This window comes from Lathamus discolor, chromosome 4, assembly GCF_037157495.1.
Source record: "Lathamus discolor isolate bLatDis1 chromosome 4, bLatDis1.hap1, whole genome shotgun sequence".
Lineage (NCBI taxonomy): Eukaryota > Metazoa > Chordata > Aves > Psittaciformes > Psittacidae > Lathamus > Lathamus discolor.
Window position 1 is genome coordinate 54408871 of NC_088887.1, and position 19797 is coordinate 54428667.

The window sequence follows — 19797 nt, forward strand, 5'->3', positions numbered from 1 at the left end:
ATAACGGCAACAGACAGACAGGTATAATTTGGACCAATGCTGTGCCAGCTCTACCTTCAACCTCATTTGCTCACTTTGTCGTTGACCTTCAACTCTTAAGCTCCATGGCTTATTTTCCTGAGCAAAGCTGCCAATTATAGTTAATTTTCTCAAATAGATGGTAGGTGTTTTAAATTGTAAATTGCACTGATTGAGACAAGGAAAACATTCAGATCTCTTTTACAGCTGAATACAAATGCAGTACTAAGTTGTTTGTTTTTTTTTTTTCCTGTAGGAACTGAAGTACATATGACAACAGGTAACATCAGCACACATAAAATAATACTGCTTACATAAACCAAAAGAATAAAAGTTTGACTTGTTCTTTTCACAAGAACTATTTATATTTAGCCAAAGACTGGAATTTGATTTCTCAGAAGTAATTCCTTACATAAGCTGTATCATTTGAAGTATGATTCTACATTGTTCATATATGACTCCTTTAAATGCAAAATTCAACTTGTTTTCAGGTGGAATAAATAGTATAATATTATAATGATACCTTATCATTATATGATATTGTTATAACAAATGTCACATGCCATGTAGTAACTATATCATTCAGATTTTTTTATTATTTTCATCTTATTTCCCACTTCTGTAACATAATGATAATTGACAAGCTACTTTTGTTCCTTTCTAAATTTTGAGTAAAACATGAACCCCAGCATCGAAAATACTAAGTTTAAGTTATTTTTGAAACATTGCAGAATGGAAAACCAAAATGAGACATGAATTCTCATTAACTTTGGTCAACAGAGAAAAGATTAGTCCACCAGAAGATAACATAATCCACAAACATAGTATGCATCAAAACTAACCAAGTTTGGGTGGAGTTTAGGTGAATCAGATACTAGTGAGATTGGTGCTGTGGTACTGAAATTCGAAAGTTTAAATCATGATTCCAAACAGCTGTTTTGATGCTAGCTTAATATAATTAATAGTTATATAGCATGTGTGAATTGAAATGATCCTTATTCAGCTTTAACATTTGTAGATAAAATCTCCTAGTTTCATGATATGCTCTGAATTTATGCTTTGAAGAAGTTAGAATGTAAATAATCTGGAATGCTGCAATTTCAATCTGTGCTTTCACCCTTCTCATACCTCTTCTGTAATATTTTTCTGTGAAAACATCTAAAAACCTTCCAAGTTGAAGACAGGAGAGTACTGCCAGAAATATTGTTTTCAAGCTCTAGTTAGTATGGACTGAATGTATTTTTTAATATTTTTGCTGGTATAGATTCATGAACATCTAAATCTTCTGATGACTTTATGCATAAAGTCCTACAACTGCTTAACACTTATTAATGCATTGTGCTAACTTTGTATGCTGCTAAAGTAATAGCATTAATTTCTGGTTTGTCTCTATAGATTTTTTTAAGTAAGTCTAGATTTTGCCCATTTAATTTCCAGGATTTTAGTGAGACTGGGAAGTGGTATGCTCACGAACTCCATGACTGTTACCCTGTAAATCAATCTCCTGACATTTGGATAGAGTTGTTCTGTTTCTAAGCAGCCCAATGTTAATATTTTGCGGTCTTCAACTATCTTTCTGTGGTAATAATGAAAAAAATTGAACACAAGATTTTCTTCTTTAAAGAAGTTTGTTTAGAAGTTCTGACAGTTTTTTCCCATGATATCTTCTCACAGCATAATTCCTTTGGGCTAAGGACAGTAATTTTGTTGGGTTTTTTTTCAGTCAGGTGTTTTCAATACTGTAATAATGAATAAAATGTTTACAGGAACTTTCCAGTTTCTATTTTGTTTCCTAGGCATCTGCTACTCAATCTAGGGAAAAGCTTTTCTATGCATATATTATTTTGGGAAATATTAGAATAATTAAATATACATAATTCAGATTATAAAGGTCTTCATCATATTCAACTTACATCTGGTTTTCTCTAAAATAGCTATTAGTATATTCTATCCCATCTTTTAATTTTTAACTCAACTCCTTTTTAACGTTTCCAGGTTTTTATAGTCTAATTGTTGGTTTGATATTGCTAATTCCAGTAGGAACTGATACATTGTGTGTACATGAAAATGACATTGAAATCTGCTAGTGGAAAAAACCTGAAAACACTGGATTATGTGCTAAACCCAAACAAAACAAAAAACCCCAACCCAATACCAACAAAAAAATGCAATAATGTTTTGCATGTATCTCTTTTAAATAGAGATACTATCTACTGCCTCCTACTTATCTGTAACTAACACTTCCGTGATTCCCAAATAAAAATCTAAGATGTCAGAGGTACAGTAAACATCAAAATTGGAAGTGAATAGCATGCCAGACTATTACACTATCTATTACAATGGAAGAAAATTGCATCCTCAGAGGACCTACTGAAATAACAAACACAATTATTTCCTGAATTCTCTGAAGGCAACTGCAAATTGAGCTTGTTTTCAACATGAAGAATCAAAATAGCTGCACCAGATAATTAGAGGTATTCTCAAGAATTGATTATTCAGCTCACAGCTTCTAGTGTTGCCTACAAATGCCCAAAGGGAGAGTTTGCACAACTTCATCAGCAGTTGTTAAATGCAGAGTGTGTGCTTGCGTTGTTCAGCAGCCTGCAGTGGGTGTAGCAGTTACCTTTAGTTATTAAAACTGGCTGATCACATTTTTTTACACATTCATTTTCATTTATTTTAAATGGGATATAGGTACTTATCTCTCAAGTTTATTTGAAAATATTCACAGTTTAGTTATAAGTAGTGTTAGGTGAACATTATGGAATTCCTTCTGCAGACTAGTTACCTAGGTTACATAGGGTGTAGTTATATGGAGGCTTGAGAATTTTTCTTAATAACAAATGTTGAATTGTTCATTCTAATATAGAAGTCCTGTATATTCTTAGAAGCCTAACTGTAGTATAATCTTCATATTAACAACCTTATGTCCCTCTGCAGTTAATTCTACTTTACCCATATCTTACACCTGCTGACTTGCCAGTGCTGTATATTATATATACTTCTGGACAAATTTGCAGTAGGATTTATATAATCCTACAGGGGCTTTCGTATTCTTGGATCTTTACTGTAGTATGTACTATAGACTTACTCATGTTGTCAGTCCTCAGACAAGACTGAAACCAGCTTCATGACGGTGTGGAAGCTTGTACATACTGGTATTTTCTTTGAATAGGACTTCTCATATGCTGAAAACTTTGCATGTGCCCAAAGAGCTTTGCCAACCAAAAGGGAAAGAGTGTATTTTTAAATATTTCAGTATATTGAACTGATTGTTATATTTTAGATGTTGTAATTCAAGAAAGTAGCATGTAAGTATCTTTGCCAAATTTCAAAATGGCTTTGCTGATGAGGGAGGTGAAATGGATGAAAGGAAATGCTGTGCTTCTACACAGCAGTATTGTGCACTCAGACATGTTAACATTTTTATGTTCACATCTCATCAAGTACACCAGTTTAATAGAGAAATGTAAGCTATTAGAGGTCACTGCCACACTTTCTTGACAGTGTTCCTTCTGATGCTTGTACAAAAAAATACACTTGTCTAAAATTTAAATAACTGTATGATAGATTTATGCTTTTTAATGAGTCTTTCACTATTCAGCTAGTAAGCATTGCAGTCTCAGTCCAGTCCTCCGTCAAATAAAGCAGATTCAGTTACACTGGAAGTTCAAGAAACACTCCCCTTATCTGTTGGAGGTCACTGAAAGGATAGGCTGCACAATGCTTGCTTTCTTTCGAGTCATTATAGACAGCTGTGCCAAAGCAATGTTCTGTATTTAAAGACTTTTAAGTTCTAAATGTTGTGTAACTTGTGTAACAAAGTTTTAAACCTTAATTTGAAAGTTTTAAAAATTGTTATTCTGAGTAATTTTTATCCAAAGTATTTTATTAAAAAAATGTGCCAAAAGTAAGACAGGATGAAAGATAAAGCTTAGTAATTTTACATTTTTTTCCAAGATGAAATATCTCCAATATCTCAAGGATATCAGCTAGGATGCAGGAGAGGGACAATTCATCAGGGACTGTAGAGATAGGACAAGGGGTAATGGCTTCAAACTTAAACAGGGGAAGTTTAGGTTAGATATAAGGAAGAAATCTTTACTCTGAGTGTGGCGAGGCACTAGAACAGGCTGCCCAGAGGAGCTGTGAATGTTCCGTCCCTGTGGGTGTTTAAGGCCAGGGTTGGGCAGAGCCTTGGGCAACATGGTCATGTGTGAGAAATCCCTGCCCATGGCAAGGGGGGTTGGAACTGGATGATCATAAGGTCCTTTCTAACCCTGACTATTCTATGATTGTATGAATAAATCAATCTAAACAAATGAAAATACTTTCAGAATAAAAAATAGCTTTCAGGTGTGGTTCTTACAGTAACTATGACAAGTGTCTAGTGTAAATACCAGTGTTTATCTTCATCACAACATGTATTTAACAATCTTCCTGAAATGAATGACTGACTTTCCAAAAATGAAATATATAGGAAGCTTTGAAAAAAAATGACTAAAGGGAAGAAATACTGCCCAAAGTTAAATAAATTAAGGTTTTATTTATCTTTTTCATCTTACTTGGAATAAGAGTCAATAGCATTTAGCTGGTGAATACAGGATAGTACATATAATCAGAATGTAGACAGGCCAAGATTTCATGGAACCACATAGCTCCTAAGTGGTAACTGTTGTTACTATCTTTTGTAAACTCTTTTTGATCCTAACAGTGATCAGGATTGTGTATCATCTAAACATCTATTTTTTCAATAGAAGTGTCTATATAGATTTTTTTTTTTCTCATAAGTTCTCTAAAACTATTTGAAAGAAGCCTGTGAAATAGTATTTTCTTTTTGTTTTAATTCTCATTAATGTATGGAACACAAAACTATAGGGATTTTTGCTGCATTTTCTTACAGTCCATCCAATTTCAAGTATCTGACAGAAAATTGTCTTTTGATTCTCTTTTCCCGAAAAGAAACATTTCCTGGCTATATAGCAACATTTAAACTTTTGCTGTGGTCTGGAATTCTAGTGCTTTGGGCTTCTTTTTTATGTGTGTTGTAGTTGGAGTCATTAAGAATACAAGATCAATTATGTTACATGTTCCTTAGTTAAATGTTGCTGGTATATAGAATTAGCAGCTGCTACCCAAATAGTTCTGTTGTTGTTGTTAATGGTATTAAAATAACAGCCATTGTAATCATGGTCTTCTGCTATTCAGTGATAATATAGTAATTAAAATAAACTCCCAGAAATCTAATTCAGGCAAAGTAAAGTAAAATTCTGAGCTTTCATTGGCTTCCACATTAAAAACTACAGCAGGAATCTGTCTTAATTTTATTTAGGAGAGAGATGGAAGGCATCTAAGGGCTGCTTTGAAATCTTTGAATCCGGCTGTTTGCTGGACTTAAGCACACTGCTGACAGATTATAATTTCATTTTAATACCTTTATGGGAAGAGTGTGCCAGAGAATAAACCTGTGTTCAGACTGTTAACTGTACAGAGCATTTTCATGTACATACATGTGTATATATTTACACATAGGTATACACCCACACAATTGCACACACATTTTGCCAATATTCAGGAAATAATTAAGAAATAATGGTTATTTAAATATAGACAATATGCATATATTTCTTCTTCTCTAATTCAAATCAACAGGCTTCTAAAAATACAGGTATGTAGATTGTCACGGTTTAAACCCGGCCAGTAACCCAGACCCATGCAGCTGTTTGCTCTCCCCACCACATTCCCCCATCCAGGCAGGATGAGGAGGAGAATCAAAAGAATGTAAACCCCATGGGTTGGGATAAGAACAGTCCAGTAGCTAAATTAGAGCATATTACTACTAATGGTAATAATGATAAGGGAAATAACAAGTGGAGAGAATATAAAACTAAAAGACGAAAAGGAAGAGGAAAACCACAATAAACAGCAGTGATGCACGATACAATTGCTCACCACCCTCTGACCAATACCCAGTTTGACCCTAGCAGCAATCTGGTCCTTTCCAGGTAACTCCCCCCAGTTTGTACAGTGGGCATGACATGCTGTGGTATGGAATGCCCCTTTGGCTAGTTTGGCTCAGGTCCTCCGGGCTTCTTGTGCACTTCCTTACTGGCAGAGCACGAGAGACTTAGCAACAGCTAAAACATTGGTGTGTTATCAGCATTATTCTCAGACTAAAGCCAAACCACAGCACCGCACCAATTACTAGGAAGGAGAAAAAAGAACAGGTATAGCTGAAATTAGGACATAGATTCGTTAAGAACTTCTTGGTACGGTTATAAAGGTAACTGGAGAGCCTTGGCCATAGCCATGAGCCAGGGACAGTGTTATGACCACAAAAGTGCCCCACTGATAGACCCCTCTTTTGGACACGAAATGACTCAGGCCTTGCCCACTAAGTGAAACTCAAGCCAGCCAGTCTTGGGAGAAATGCAGAAAAGAAAGTACAGTTCCATTTTTCTGATGATCCCTTGAGACTGTAATGAACTGTTGAGGTGATTTTAAAACTATAATAGCTGTCATGGGATGGGAAATCAAGAGCTTTAGAGATCTATTGAAATGACTGTATAAATAAAACATATCACTAAGAGAATGACTACTAAATCCTGTATTAATCTGGTTTGAGCTGGAAGTTTCCAGAAAGTTGAGCATGCTCTATGTGAAACTGGGAGGTCATACAACTAATAATGTGCTATGTGGTTTCTGAAGACTGAGCGCTTTCCCAAAATTAAATAGGGTCAAAAGGTGTACTGTGTGACAGATGGAGCAATTGCATATAAATTGCAGAGAAATGGCGTCAGCTTAAGCAGTAGTTGATAATTTTTTGCTGCCATTAGAGGCTTCAGAATGGATACCTAAAACGCAAGGAGTGGTAAACTGCATGCATGGGACCTGACTACATTACACACACACACACACGCACGCGTATATATATGTATATATATGTATATATATATATACACACACACACACACACATACATACATATATTATCGCTATTATCTGAATATAGGAAGATGTAGCATAAATTGTAAACATGTCTGGGAAGACTTGCAACCCCAGAAAACCTGTTTCTGAATGAGATTTTTATTCGTTATCAAAGGAAATGTGAGCTAGAGGATGTGCTTACAGTGGGTGACCATTTGTGATAGATGTATGCATGGCACTGAGAATGAATCTCAGAATACAAGGTGACTTTACATCCACAGATAAATGAAATCAAGTATTTTTTTTAAAGTTTATTAATACATACGTAAAAACTTTTAAAGATAAATGCTTACTGAATTAAACTTTAGAATTACACTGCACATAGAGATTCTTATCGAGGAAAAAAGTAGCCCACATGACATCCAAAACTTCGATGTTGACTGAGATTTAGAGCCTGTATCTAACATTTCTCAATGAAGTTGACAGATTAGAGAGCATTTGTATTTCGTTAACAGTCATATTTTACCTAGTTAGTTAAGTACTGAATAATTGAATGCACTCATATATTACATACACAATAACTATTATACAGTGGCATTGAAAATGTGAGCTTTGCGTGGAGATGAGTCTCAGCCACTGCTTTTCACATTTTGACTCACTAATCACCATTACTCCATATATAATGGCAGTGTTTCCAGAAAATTCCTATAGAAAATCTGTATTCTGTCTGTATCAAAGAGAGGCAAACCAGTACACAGAACCCCCAACTGAATATATTAACAATTCTTAAGTACAGTAGTAACGATTAACTGAATCCTGCCAGTTTTGCAATCATGGATTGAGATTTACTTGAAACCTTGAATTTTGAGGAATATGAGGACATTTTAAATAATAGAATAAAAAAAAGTAATAAAATACAACAGCTAAATATGTTGTCTCTGTGACATACTCAGAGTTCATACACAAACTCATACATATAAAAATTAATATACTGCTCTTTTTCAATGTGTCCTGAAAACACACTTCCAATTAAAGACAATTCAGGAAAAAAAAATGGTTAACAGAGTGACTTAGACCATTTGATTTTTTAGAAGCCATGTTTAATTCTTGAGTTAAATTAGAAAGTGAGTTTCCTATTCATATTTCACTCTTTATCAAGTAACCTTTAACAAGAAGTCTACTTGCTGCAGGAGCAAGGACATCACAATGAAATGCTGGGTACAAGGATATCTTGGTGTCATTTTTATTTTTATTTTTTTAGACAGGAAACAGAAATACTGCACAAGTAAATGAGTGGGAAAAGCTGTGTTTATTTCCTCTTGCTCTCATAAGCACAGTCCAGGGCATGTATGGATATGTGTGTTTATCTGTGTGTGTGTGTCTGTGCACATGTATACACCCCGCAAGTATTTTGACAAAGCGTACTGAATACAAATTAAAATGTATTCTTTACTGAATCTTCTAATAAATAAGTACAGGTTCTTTACCATGGTAAGTAACTGTGTTCAGTTAAATTCCAGGTTTTTTTAAAGAGCATGAAATGTGATATAATATGAACCAAGGCTACTTTTGGACCAATTTCATGTTTGGGATCAACTCAAATCTGTTTCATCTTTTTACAGTCTGTTGTTTTAAATATCTTCTTACTCATACGGGAAGTGAGATTAAATTTGAAAGTCTTTATGGTTTGTCTTGGTCCAGTTATGTTGAGTAAGATTCAAAGATAATTTCATTTGCATTATTTCCATCTAAAATTCAGGTTGTGTCTGATTCTTAATAAATCCTGATGAGCGTAAATAAAATGCTAAGTCATTGAAGCTAGTAACTGAAGGCATTATTTCTGCAAGGTTACAGAACAGAATGAAATAAATTGCATTTCTTGCTTAGAAACCATAATTTGGTCAATTTTTTAATATACTTTTTGGTTTATATTCTTTTTTAATAGCACATTAATTTTGTTTTTGCAGAAATCACTTTTAACTGAAGTAACTGCATTGTCACAGAATATGATACATTTTTTCAAATATTTTCAATTTGTTCTTGACATTTTATGTTTATGTGCAGTTTGCATTTTTTTGTTTTTCAATTTCAAATGTAACAGATTTTGACATTTTTGTTACATTTTTTTTACTAGTGTTTTTGTTTTTTTGTGATTTTTTTTTATTTTTGAGAACCTGCTGGTTTTGAATTCTCTTTTTTCCCTTTATTCTCCTCCTCACTATGATCCCAGGAGCCAACACAAAGAAAAGCGCAGATGATATAACCAGTAATGATCGTGGTGAAGATGAAGGTATTTTTTGTTTTTTCAAAGCTCAACCCTGATGCATGAACATAAACTTTTAAATTTTTATTATAATAGTGATTATTACTGTTACTGTTATTGCTGTTATTTCAACATTATTTTTAGTCCCGTATTTGCAGAAGCACACTTTAATGGGCTTCTTAATTTTCTTCTTTAGAGATTACTTTGATTGTTTTTCTTTTTAAATTTCAAATTAGCATATAGATGACTGCAGTTCCTCTGACATAGGTGTAAAAGTTATTCCTAAATATGTGTGAAGTGAGTAACATAAATATTATTTGAAACCACATTTTTTTTTCTTTTATTCTTTCTTAGGTTGAGAAAATGGAATTGAAAAGCATGCATTTTCTTTTCCCTCCTACATATTTTCTAAATTCACCTGTTTGAAATTCATGAAAAAAGGCACATCTATCCTTTCTTTCACTTCCACTGTTTCCCCAGTGCACACGCTGTACATTGATGCAGTGGAATTGTGCTTTGTCTTTGCTGGTTTTATGTACTTATTTTTTTTTCTCACAGGATGTGGTTTATTTCAGAACACAAGAATAAAGGCAGCTGTTGATGTTGCTTTATTGTTTTTATCCCTGTAATCAGCTCGCCTCTGAGATACGTTTGTTCTGACTCTGACCACATTCACACTGAAATCAATTACAATCATTTTCATTGACTTCTTTCAGAATTGGATTGGATTCACTGAAAGGAAATGTTAAAGTTCACAGTGAAGTACCCAAAAAATTTTTACAAGGAAATACTTTTTTCTTGCCTTGGCACAGCCAGTCTATTTGGGATGCACTGATATAGAAAGAAGTCATGAAATCTCCCTCTGTTCTCACTGTTTTCATTAAAGTCACACTGACAGTATATTTTAGTTTTTATATTTACCAAATTAAGACAAATGTTTTTCAAATTAATTGAAAAGCTAAAAATATTGGGTAATTTATTGGTGTGTTGTTTGTACAGTATGTTTCTTAATCCTCTCGTTCTTGGCCAATCCAAAGTGTTATTCCATGGTTTGGGGTTGCTTTTTTTTCCTGTTTTCTTCTATCTGAATTCAGTTCAAATAACTGAAATATTTGTCCCTGTTGTTTGCCTAAGAATCATGCATTCTGCATACACTGTCTTCGCTTTTCTTGGGAATGCAGCTCAATTGCAGCTACTCTATCTGTACACAAAATGCCATAATAAAAATCTCTGGTCTTTGATTCACACTGATTGCCCTCTACTGTACCCTCTTTGTTACTGAATTACACTAATTCTTATAAAACAACAATGCTGTTCAAAATCCTCCAAAATTTCTCTGTTATTTTCTGAATATTACCTTCCTATTTCTGTGCAGCATAGTTTGGTTTTTTTTAAATAATATCGTAATTTTCTATATCAAATTCTGTATTTAATTTAAGCAAAAGATAAATTAGAAGCAAACCCAGAATTGCTTTAAAAACTTAAGATATATATTGGATTATGAATTACGTTGTAACTAAGACTTCTTAAAAAATTATAAAATGCTAGGTTTTTTGTGATTAACAAGGGCATCCACTTTAGATCTGAGAACATAAAGCGTGGAGCTCATTTCCTTTATGTTGGAGCTAATCGTGTTCCCATTGAAGGGGAAGAGGAAACCTCCCATTGACTTCAGCAGTGAAAGATTCAACCCTGAGGTAGAACTATGTAATAAGGAATGATTAAATGCAACAAACCATGCCATGAGACTTTGGAGAGAGGTAATTCAGTAGCACAAATAATTGTGTTAAATAACTGCTTTCATTTTTTCAGGGCTTAGCTTTGCTTTTACAGAAGAAACACTTTCATATAGTTAGCTGAAAATGCTCCGAATAAAAAAAAAAATACATCCACTGGAATGCACCTCATTGCTTTATATGATCTGTTTAATAGCTGCATTACTCGTATAGTCGCAACAATTAAGATCTTACCACAAAAACTTTGGTTCTGCTGCTCAAGTACAATACATAAAATACAGCATGTTTTATATATGTGGTATCTCACTGCTGATCACATATTTGTTATCTTTTCTAACAAACTTCAGGAGAAGGAAGAGTTTTGGAAGATTTCAAACCTAGATGCCCTACCTCTAAGTATTTAGCTCAGCTTTTTATTTCACTACTTCCTTTTCCCACTATTCAGTATACGCCTATCCTACCTGGAAAAGAACACTTCATTTTAATCTCTGACTATTTTAGAATAATCAGAGACTCTGCCTTTTCTTGTATGGTGTTCTGTATGATTGAAAGAAGTGCTCCTGTTACACATGCAGATACACCAAATTATTTGTAAAAGATGTGTATATCTAATAGCAGCTTGCTGAATTGCCCTCTGCTTTTTAAAGGAGCTTATCCCATGTTCCCACTGTTTCTGAAGAGAATGTAACTTCCCAATTTAAGTAGTCTGAACCATCTCTGGGATCAGGAACCTAACCTTTTGGTTAGTAAAGGAAGAGAGATGAGTACAGTACTAAATATAACTCAGTTAATCTTTATAGCTCACCATGAAGTATGAAAGTATTACTATCAATTTCATGTAACATTTTTATAAATAAAGACCCAGCTGTTTACCTGTTTGCAAGAAGTCGAGAGCTTTTCTGCATATACAGAAGATCAGCAATACCATTAAGGAGCATTAATTCAAGGCTGTTCTTTAAGACTTAGCTACTATGACAAGGAGAAGCACAACACAGAAGACACCATTTGATTTCAGTGCAAAAAATTTGGTCCATGAATTCATATAAATTCTCTGTTAACTCCTATAATATTGAAAGAAGGAAGAGTGTGCTATGTTTACTTCTATTGGAACAATTTGATTTTGTGATATTATCTCATACTGAACTATTGGGCCTATAATTTCAACAATAGTGTCTCAGGAATAGGAAAGTATAGATCATTATTGTAATTTTATTATGATATGTACAGATATTTCTGTGCTGATATATATTTGGATGAGTATATTCTAAAAAAAAGACCATTCCATAATTTGATCTTTCTCTTTAGGCTTTTAGATTTTTATATACAAATTAAATTCCTTGAAATACTGAAGATATTTCAAGTGTTCAGAGAACATTTCAGAGGAAATACTATTTGAAGTAACCAAGAGAAATACTCAAGCTATAACTATTAGACTTGTAGGATGACCCTGAACTGTGTAAACTAGCTGAAGTGGTGAAATTTCGTATTGAAAACATAGGAAATATTTTTAGCACTGTTATAAATTGTTAATGCCATATTTCCATATTTTTTATTACTTTATTATGTTTTCCTTACTTGAATTTTTTCAGACATTCATGATCAGAACAGCAAGAAACCCGTTATGGTCTACATCCATGGTGGATCTTACATGGAGGGTACTGGCAATATGATTGATGGCAGCATTCTCGCAAGTTATGGAAATGTCATTGTTATCACTCTCAATTACAGGCTGGGGGTTCTAGGTAAGTGACTCTTTTCTTCATCACCAATTTCATAGAAAGATGTGATTGCTTTGTTTATCTACTGATTGATCCTACATCCTTGGGCTAGTTTTAAAACAGACCATTCTTGCTGGTGGATTTTGAATTCTGTTCAATATTTTATGGAAACTGGGCTAAGTTACTTCCTTTTTGATAGGTCCCTTCACCTTAGACAAAAAATGAGTGGATATTTATAATTATGTTAGTGCTGGTTTATTTTAAATTTGTCATTAAATCATATTTGCTCTTGGCTTACTGATCTAAAAAGTTTTGAAAACTTGCATCTTTTTCTTACTAGAATCTTCTTGATTCCATGTAAAGAAAAATAAATTAACCATGGATGAGTACTCCCCAATTTGAAAACAATGGGTAATGATAGGAAGTGGAAAATGTTACTGTTTGTCTGTATTTATTATTTTTGTGTGCAGGTTGTTTTTTGGGGTAGATGATACAAAGGTAATACAGACAAAACAGGCTATGTACACTGATTAAATTTATGTTGCAGATAATATGGAGTCAAGGAGTTTCAAGGAGTAATGTAACATTATCTTTTTAAATATAAAGAACTCCGTAATAATGAATTATAATATTGAGAGAAATTAATATTTCTGTCTTTCAAATAGAAAAAAAACAGCATCTTCTTGACATTATAAAAATTCCTCTGTCAGCACTAGATTGAATAGCAAAATAACCTTAGATCCATGATAATACACCACAAGTCTTTTCTGCTGCCTTTGTGACTCCAGCTCCTGGATTTTTGCACATGCCAGGCTCCTGTCCACATGAAGGTTTATTTACTGAAGTTATACTTTGCCATAGAAATTTAAACTAAAAATTTGCTCATAACAGCAAACATTAGTTTATTTATGTTAATGAAAAAAACATATACTTTGTATAGAATAGCATATAGACTGCTCAAATGCTCATAATTACAGCATTTTACATGTGCAAGGTAAGGTGTAGTAATTTTTTTTATTTAGAATGGCATTTACAAAGCTTTTTTGTTAATCTTTCTTGGTAGCAAAGTTGATTTATATTCTTGGCATGCACTACTTTGAAACACAGGAAACTTCTTTTTCTGAATTATCTATTAACGTGGTTAATGTGTTTCAGTTCAACATCAGAGTACTATGTACAGAGACATTCCTATAAGAAACAGAAAAGTATTGGAAGATTTTAAATGGAGTAATAAAAAATACAGTTATGTTTGGCATTAGACACTGCTTTTCAACAGTGACAATCAAGCTTTTAAGACACTATGGAATTTATTCTTTGTTATAGAAGATCTGTGTTTGAATTAGAAGAACAAAAGATATTCAGGAAATACACATAGCATTTAAAAAATCCAGAGAATTGTGTTTTATGAGCGTATTTCTGTTTTATTTTCTTTGGTGAAATGTATATGTGATCCTGAGAACTCGCTAGGTTCTGCCTGACATTGGAAGATAAGTGAATTCCAGGTATTTTTTACTTGCTTAATAAGTAAAAAAAGAAAAAGAAAACAAAAATTTCTTCAGGTAAACAGCCGTGTGGAAAACAAACTGTTATTCATGAAAGTTAAAAAAGTAGTATAATTATTACAGCATACAATTTGAAAGATTGACAAGATTTGTATTTATTCTAGTGTACATTATCTTCTTTTTGAAAGTTATCTTTATTTCTGTAAATCTGCAGTGTTTTGGTTGAACTGAATTTCTAACTTTATACAAGAGGACACATGCAAACCTGTTTTTAATGGCAGAGATGTGTAATTCTGTATCTATTATTGCATCCTTTGGTGGAGGAATATGCACTGAATTGTTCACATTAATGAGTTACTGATGACTAGGTAGATAGATGGATAGATAGATACATAGATACATACATAGATAGATAGAGCGATTTATCTTTCTTTCCTTTCTTTGGAAAATTATCACTTGAATTGAATGGACCTGAATGCGGTCCTCATACTTGCCATAGATGTTGGTTCTGTTCTTGAGGCACATTACATTGTTTCCTTTAAGTCTATATTGTGTTATTAACAGCAGTAGATAGAAAATCTATTAGGACTGCATAGATAATCACTGGATGATAGTAGCCAGATAAATCATAGAATCATACAATGGCTTGGGTTGGAAGGGACCCGAAAGATCATCCAGTCCACCCCGCTGACATCGGAAGGCATATGTGTCAGTACATCAGGTTGCTCAAAGCTCCGTCCAGCCTGACTTTGAATACTTCCAGGTGTGTGGCACAACTTCTCTGGGCAACCTGTTCCAGTGCCTTAGCACCCTCATTATGAAAAATGTCTGCCTTCTATTCAGTCTAAATCTACTCTCTTTCAGTTTCAAACCATTACCTCTTGTCGTATCACTACAGGTCTTGGTAAGAATTCTCTCTTAATCTTTTTCATAAGCCCTCTTTACATATTGAAAGTCCTCACTAAGGTCTTCTGGGAGCCTTCTCTTCTTCAGGCTGAACAATCCTAACTCAGCCTTTCTTCTTAATAGAGGTGTTCCAGACTTCTGATAATTTTTGTGGTCCTCCTCTGGGCTTGCTTCAACAGGTCCATGTCTTTCTTGTACTGGGGACTCCAGAACTGGATTCAGTACTCCAAGTGGGGTCTTACAAGAGCAGAGAGGCAGAAGCACTTGCTGGCCGTGCTTCCTTTGATTCAACCCAGGATGCAATTGTCTTTCTGGGATGCAAGTTCACATTGCTGGCTCATGTCCAATTCTTTCATCCACCTGTATCCCCAAGCTGTTCCCTACAGGACTGCTCTCAATCCATTCATCACTCAATCTATATTGATACTGGGATTTGCTCTTAATGTGGGTACAGGACCTTGCACTTGGCCTTGTTGTCAAGGCTGTCAAGCTCCCTCTGTATGGTATAGCACATTAAGTGCTCCCTCTAGCATATCAAATGCAGTACTCATCTTTGCATTGTCCCCACACTTGCAGAGGAAACTGCTGCTGCTCATGCTGCTGCTAGCATCAGCTTCCCAAGGTTTAAACTGTGCCTGGGATCAAATTGATAAGATGATTACATATGTTTGAGAAAATCTGCATTTTGGAAATGCATTTTTCATACATGAGAGAAAATTAAAATTATTAAGGACCAATTTACCTAACTATCTTTCACTGAGTTTGGCCTAAAGAAGTACCTGTACAGCCATGATATATTTGTCAAGGTAATAGAATATAAACTATGTGTGTTTCTTTTACTGCCTTCTGATAAAATGTAATTTTAATTACATTTAATGAAATCTGTGATCGTCCTATAAGTTAGTAGAACTCTTATGATTTATAAAGACCTGGTTTTAATACAGCACACTGCACCCCTTTAACTTTAAAACCGTTTTTTAGCAGGCATGATAAAGACTAGGTTTTTCCATCTTTAGTTGGCGGAAGTCTGGTTGCCTGTTAGCTAAACTGAGATACTGAAAATTCTAGTCTCAGGTTAACCAGAAAGCAGGCATCCTACACAGAAAAAAAGGCTTTACTTGACCTTCAGGGCTATAAAACATTTTAACTGGATAATGGAGACAAATATCTTAATACCTATCTTTTCTTCTTCCATCTGGGTAAAATGTAAGGCTTTAGATTGTGCCGTAACTCCAGAACACAGACAAACCACATTTTGTCTACATCTTGAATAACGGCAGAGCTCTCTGAAAGTACTTCATCTCTCCCTCTCTCTGTGTGTTCTGGTAGCACCACAGCGAAATAGTAGACAGCTGGGCCCAAGACCTAGCAATTTCTTAATTATCCCTCTCTGTCCTTTGAGTAAAAGTACTTCTGGAATTACTCTTCCTGAGATTTCTAGACCCCCTAAGCTTGCATGCAGCAATAATATGGGTTGTTGATGTTATTCAGAAGGCCTCATTTTGACTTTGAGTATAATTTTGCATTTATCAAAATATATTCCATGAATAGGGTCTTTCTGGGACAGTAAAACAGAAGGATAAAGCTTTTCCTCTTACTTATTTTAGTGGAGTGCTGCGGTGCTAAGTTTAATTTCTTGTGCACTTTAGGGTTTGGGAGGATCCTGCATCTGCCAGCTCAGTAGTTTCTCTTGCTACTCTTACTTCACCATGGTGACAACTGAAGACACTGCTGGAGTTAGAGGAAATTCCTAACTTGTCCCAGTGCAAGTCAGTGCTCCTGTATCTTGATAAATTGCATACTACAACACACAAAAGTAATAAATTCCACTGTCTCCACCCCCACCTCACATGCTTTGTGCACTGTGTAGGATGATAGAATTTTTTATAATAACTTTTAAGTTATTCAACAGTCAAGTTGAATTTTCAGAATTCCAAAAGTATATGTGGAATTATTTAACTGAAATAATGTAAATTCTGCAGAGTGGATAATTAGGAAAAATAAATACCCTAATTCGAAGAATGTTATAGTATTACAGAAAATGGGATGGTTTGAATATCCTCGCTCACTCAGTCTAGTTATTGCTCAATTCCTCTTAATTATCTACTGTCTTAATCTTCATGGATGCGCTTTAAGAAGAAATTATATCCTCCCAACATATCTATAAAGCAGGGTTTTAGTGCCCTTTTCAGGATTATGTTGGCAGGAAAAACACAGAAGTGGAATTTTGTCTATTACTGTTTTACAGTGACATGACCTGAATTCTCTGTTTCATGGTGAGATTTCAATATGCTCAATTCCCATTTAGCTTGTGTATCAGTAAAAAATCTGAGAAATCACCCTTCATTAATGTTTACAAATATGTAAAGGGTAGGTGTCAGGATGATGGAGCTAGGCTTTTTTCAGTGATATCCAGTGATAGGACAAGGGGCAATGGGTGTAAACTGGAGCATAGGAAGTTCCACGTTAACATCAGGAAGAACTTCTTTACTGTAAGAGTGACGGAGCACTGGAACAGGTTGCCCAGGGGGGTTGTGGAGTCTCCTACACTGGAGATATTCAAGGCCCGCCTGGACAAGTTCCTGTGTGATGTACTGTAGGTTACCCTGGTCTTGTGGGGGGGTTGGACTAGATGATCTTTTGAGGTCCCTTCCAACCCTTGGGATTCTGTGATTCTGTGATTCAAAAAATAACCCAAACAACTAACCCCAAAAAAGCAATAAAACCAAAGCCATAAAGCCCTAGCATAATTTTTTTTATGCAGTTAAATTCAGTTATGGTATTATACACTTTGAAGAACAAAAAAATCCTATCTTCAAAAAAGTTATAATATTCAAATATGAATTTTATGTTCTTGTGTGAGCTATTAAAGGCAAACAAAAGATGAATTCTAGAAATGTGAATTGGGCATTTTGGAAGCCAGGATCTTATTACAGAAAAATGAAAAGCAAAACCTGAGATGGATTCTAGAAATATGAATCAGGTATTCTGTAAGCCAGAGTTAAGTGAAACATCTACTGCAGTAAATGAGAGACACTCAGAGTCCAAAATTGTAAAATTGACTTAGCATTTCCGAGACCATTTGCAGTTTAACATTTTCTTCCTCTTAGAATTCCAAATCATGCAGATTAAAAATAGCCTATCTCTTATCTATCTGCCTTTTGCGCAATAAGCATCCATTTTAAGTAGTCTATTTTAAAAGGCTGAACTTCCTTTTAATAGAAATTATGCCCACATGCAATTATAGATCATACTAGTCAGTGTAATACAAAAATTTGCACTAAATTTCAACATGCTATGAGGTAGTTCTAGTTTACTTAGTTCACATTTGCTAGTATGGCGTACATGTGAAAGCATGGCTGTCATCACTTGAACTTTTCTGGCAGCATCAAGGTAAGTGTGACTCTGTCTAGATTGAAATTATATATTAATTTATTACAATAAAATGTGACAATTCTTTCGTAGTATATATTAACTATTAATTTAGTAATTTTTGTTATTTTTCCTGTAATAACACTGAAAAGTAAGAGTTTTCTGCATTGTAATCTGTTCGCAAAAATCATGCTTTTAGGTGATTTATCTAAGTTTTTTGTGAATTCCTAATTCCTTATTTGAAACTGTGTGATTTTATACTTGGGTAATAATTATTCTGTATTAGTAATATGCCTCAGGAATTATTATTTCAGAATTTGCAGACAGGCAGTAGTGAAAATCTGTATTTTAAAAGTAGTAATTTTTTTTAGGTTGGAGCTATATTTAAGTGTAGTTTCACTTTGTTAGAACCAAGTGTAGCTTTTGCTTGAAAGTTTGCAAGAAGAGCTTAAAGTTAGGGTTAAATTTCTCACATATACCTATAAAGTAGGCTAAGTAAGTGAAAAGCTTGGAGTATAGCCTGGCAACTATTGTTCATTTTTGTATTTAACTCATGGATTTTATTACAAAATTCAGAAATTAACTCAGTGACAGTGAAACCTGGTATAAATCTGAAAATACTGATTTACTGTCATTGTCTTAATTGAGATAAATTGAAATAAAAGAAGTGTAACAAGCTATTGAAATAACCTATGATTAAGCAACTGTCACTACAAAATGATAGTTGGTAAAAAAAAGTGATGTTAAAATTCAAGCAAAGTTCAAATTTCCTTCAGCAACTAATAGAGTATGTTCTGATTCAATACCCCCCCTCCCCAGAAACCTAACCAACTCTTGCTATAAAAAACTTCCATTTCATCTTTGTTACTGGCAAATCTATATAAACCTGAACTTGCAGTTGTTCTTCTCACAACTGCAGAATTTCAGTATGAATTTTAGGCAGGTAAATGAAAGCTACTGGTTGTTCATGCCGCCAAGGATGTGCTGGCCTGCTCTGCAGTTTTTCCCCAAAATCTAATCTTGAAGAAATTAATGACATAATAAACCATCCAGTTGATTTTTCTTTGACACTTATCCAAACTTTTGATAGCCAGCAGGCCGTTGTGCAGGACAAGTTGTGGTAGGGATTTACAGCTTACCTATCACACTATTGCTTTTTTTATTTCCTGAGCAGCTAATACTCCTTTTTGCAGGACTTAATCTGATTAAAGTTTGCAGTTTTGGGAACTGTAAAAGAGGTTGGAAGCCACAACACAGCACAGGCTGGAGTGCATACCATAAGGCATGTAGAGATAAACTTCAATTTAAAATTGACAAGTTGGTCTTAGCAACTTGCATGAAAGCCCATTTCCAGC

General features: G+C 34.3%; 1 protein-coding gene across 2 annotated transcripts in view; it reads left to right on the forward strand.

The window, feature by feature from the left end:
- The window catches only part of NLGN4X (neuroligin 4 X-linked), a 122183-nt gene that overhangs the window by 34359 nt on the left and 68027 nt on the right, over positions 1-19797 (forward strand). Inside the window, exons 2-3 of one of the 2 annotated variants that reach the window (XM_065677505.1) lie at positions 9176-9235; positions 12534-12686. In XM_065677505.1, the coding sequence (XP_065533577.1) occupies positions 9176-9235; positions 12534-12686 (213 nt within the window). The remainder of the gene's footprint in view (positions 1-9175; positions 9236-12533; positions 12687-19797) is intronic. The other variant, XM_065677506.1, reaches the window with a different exon arrangement.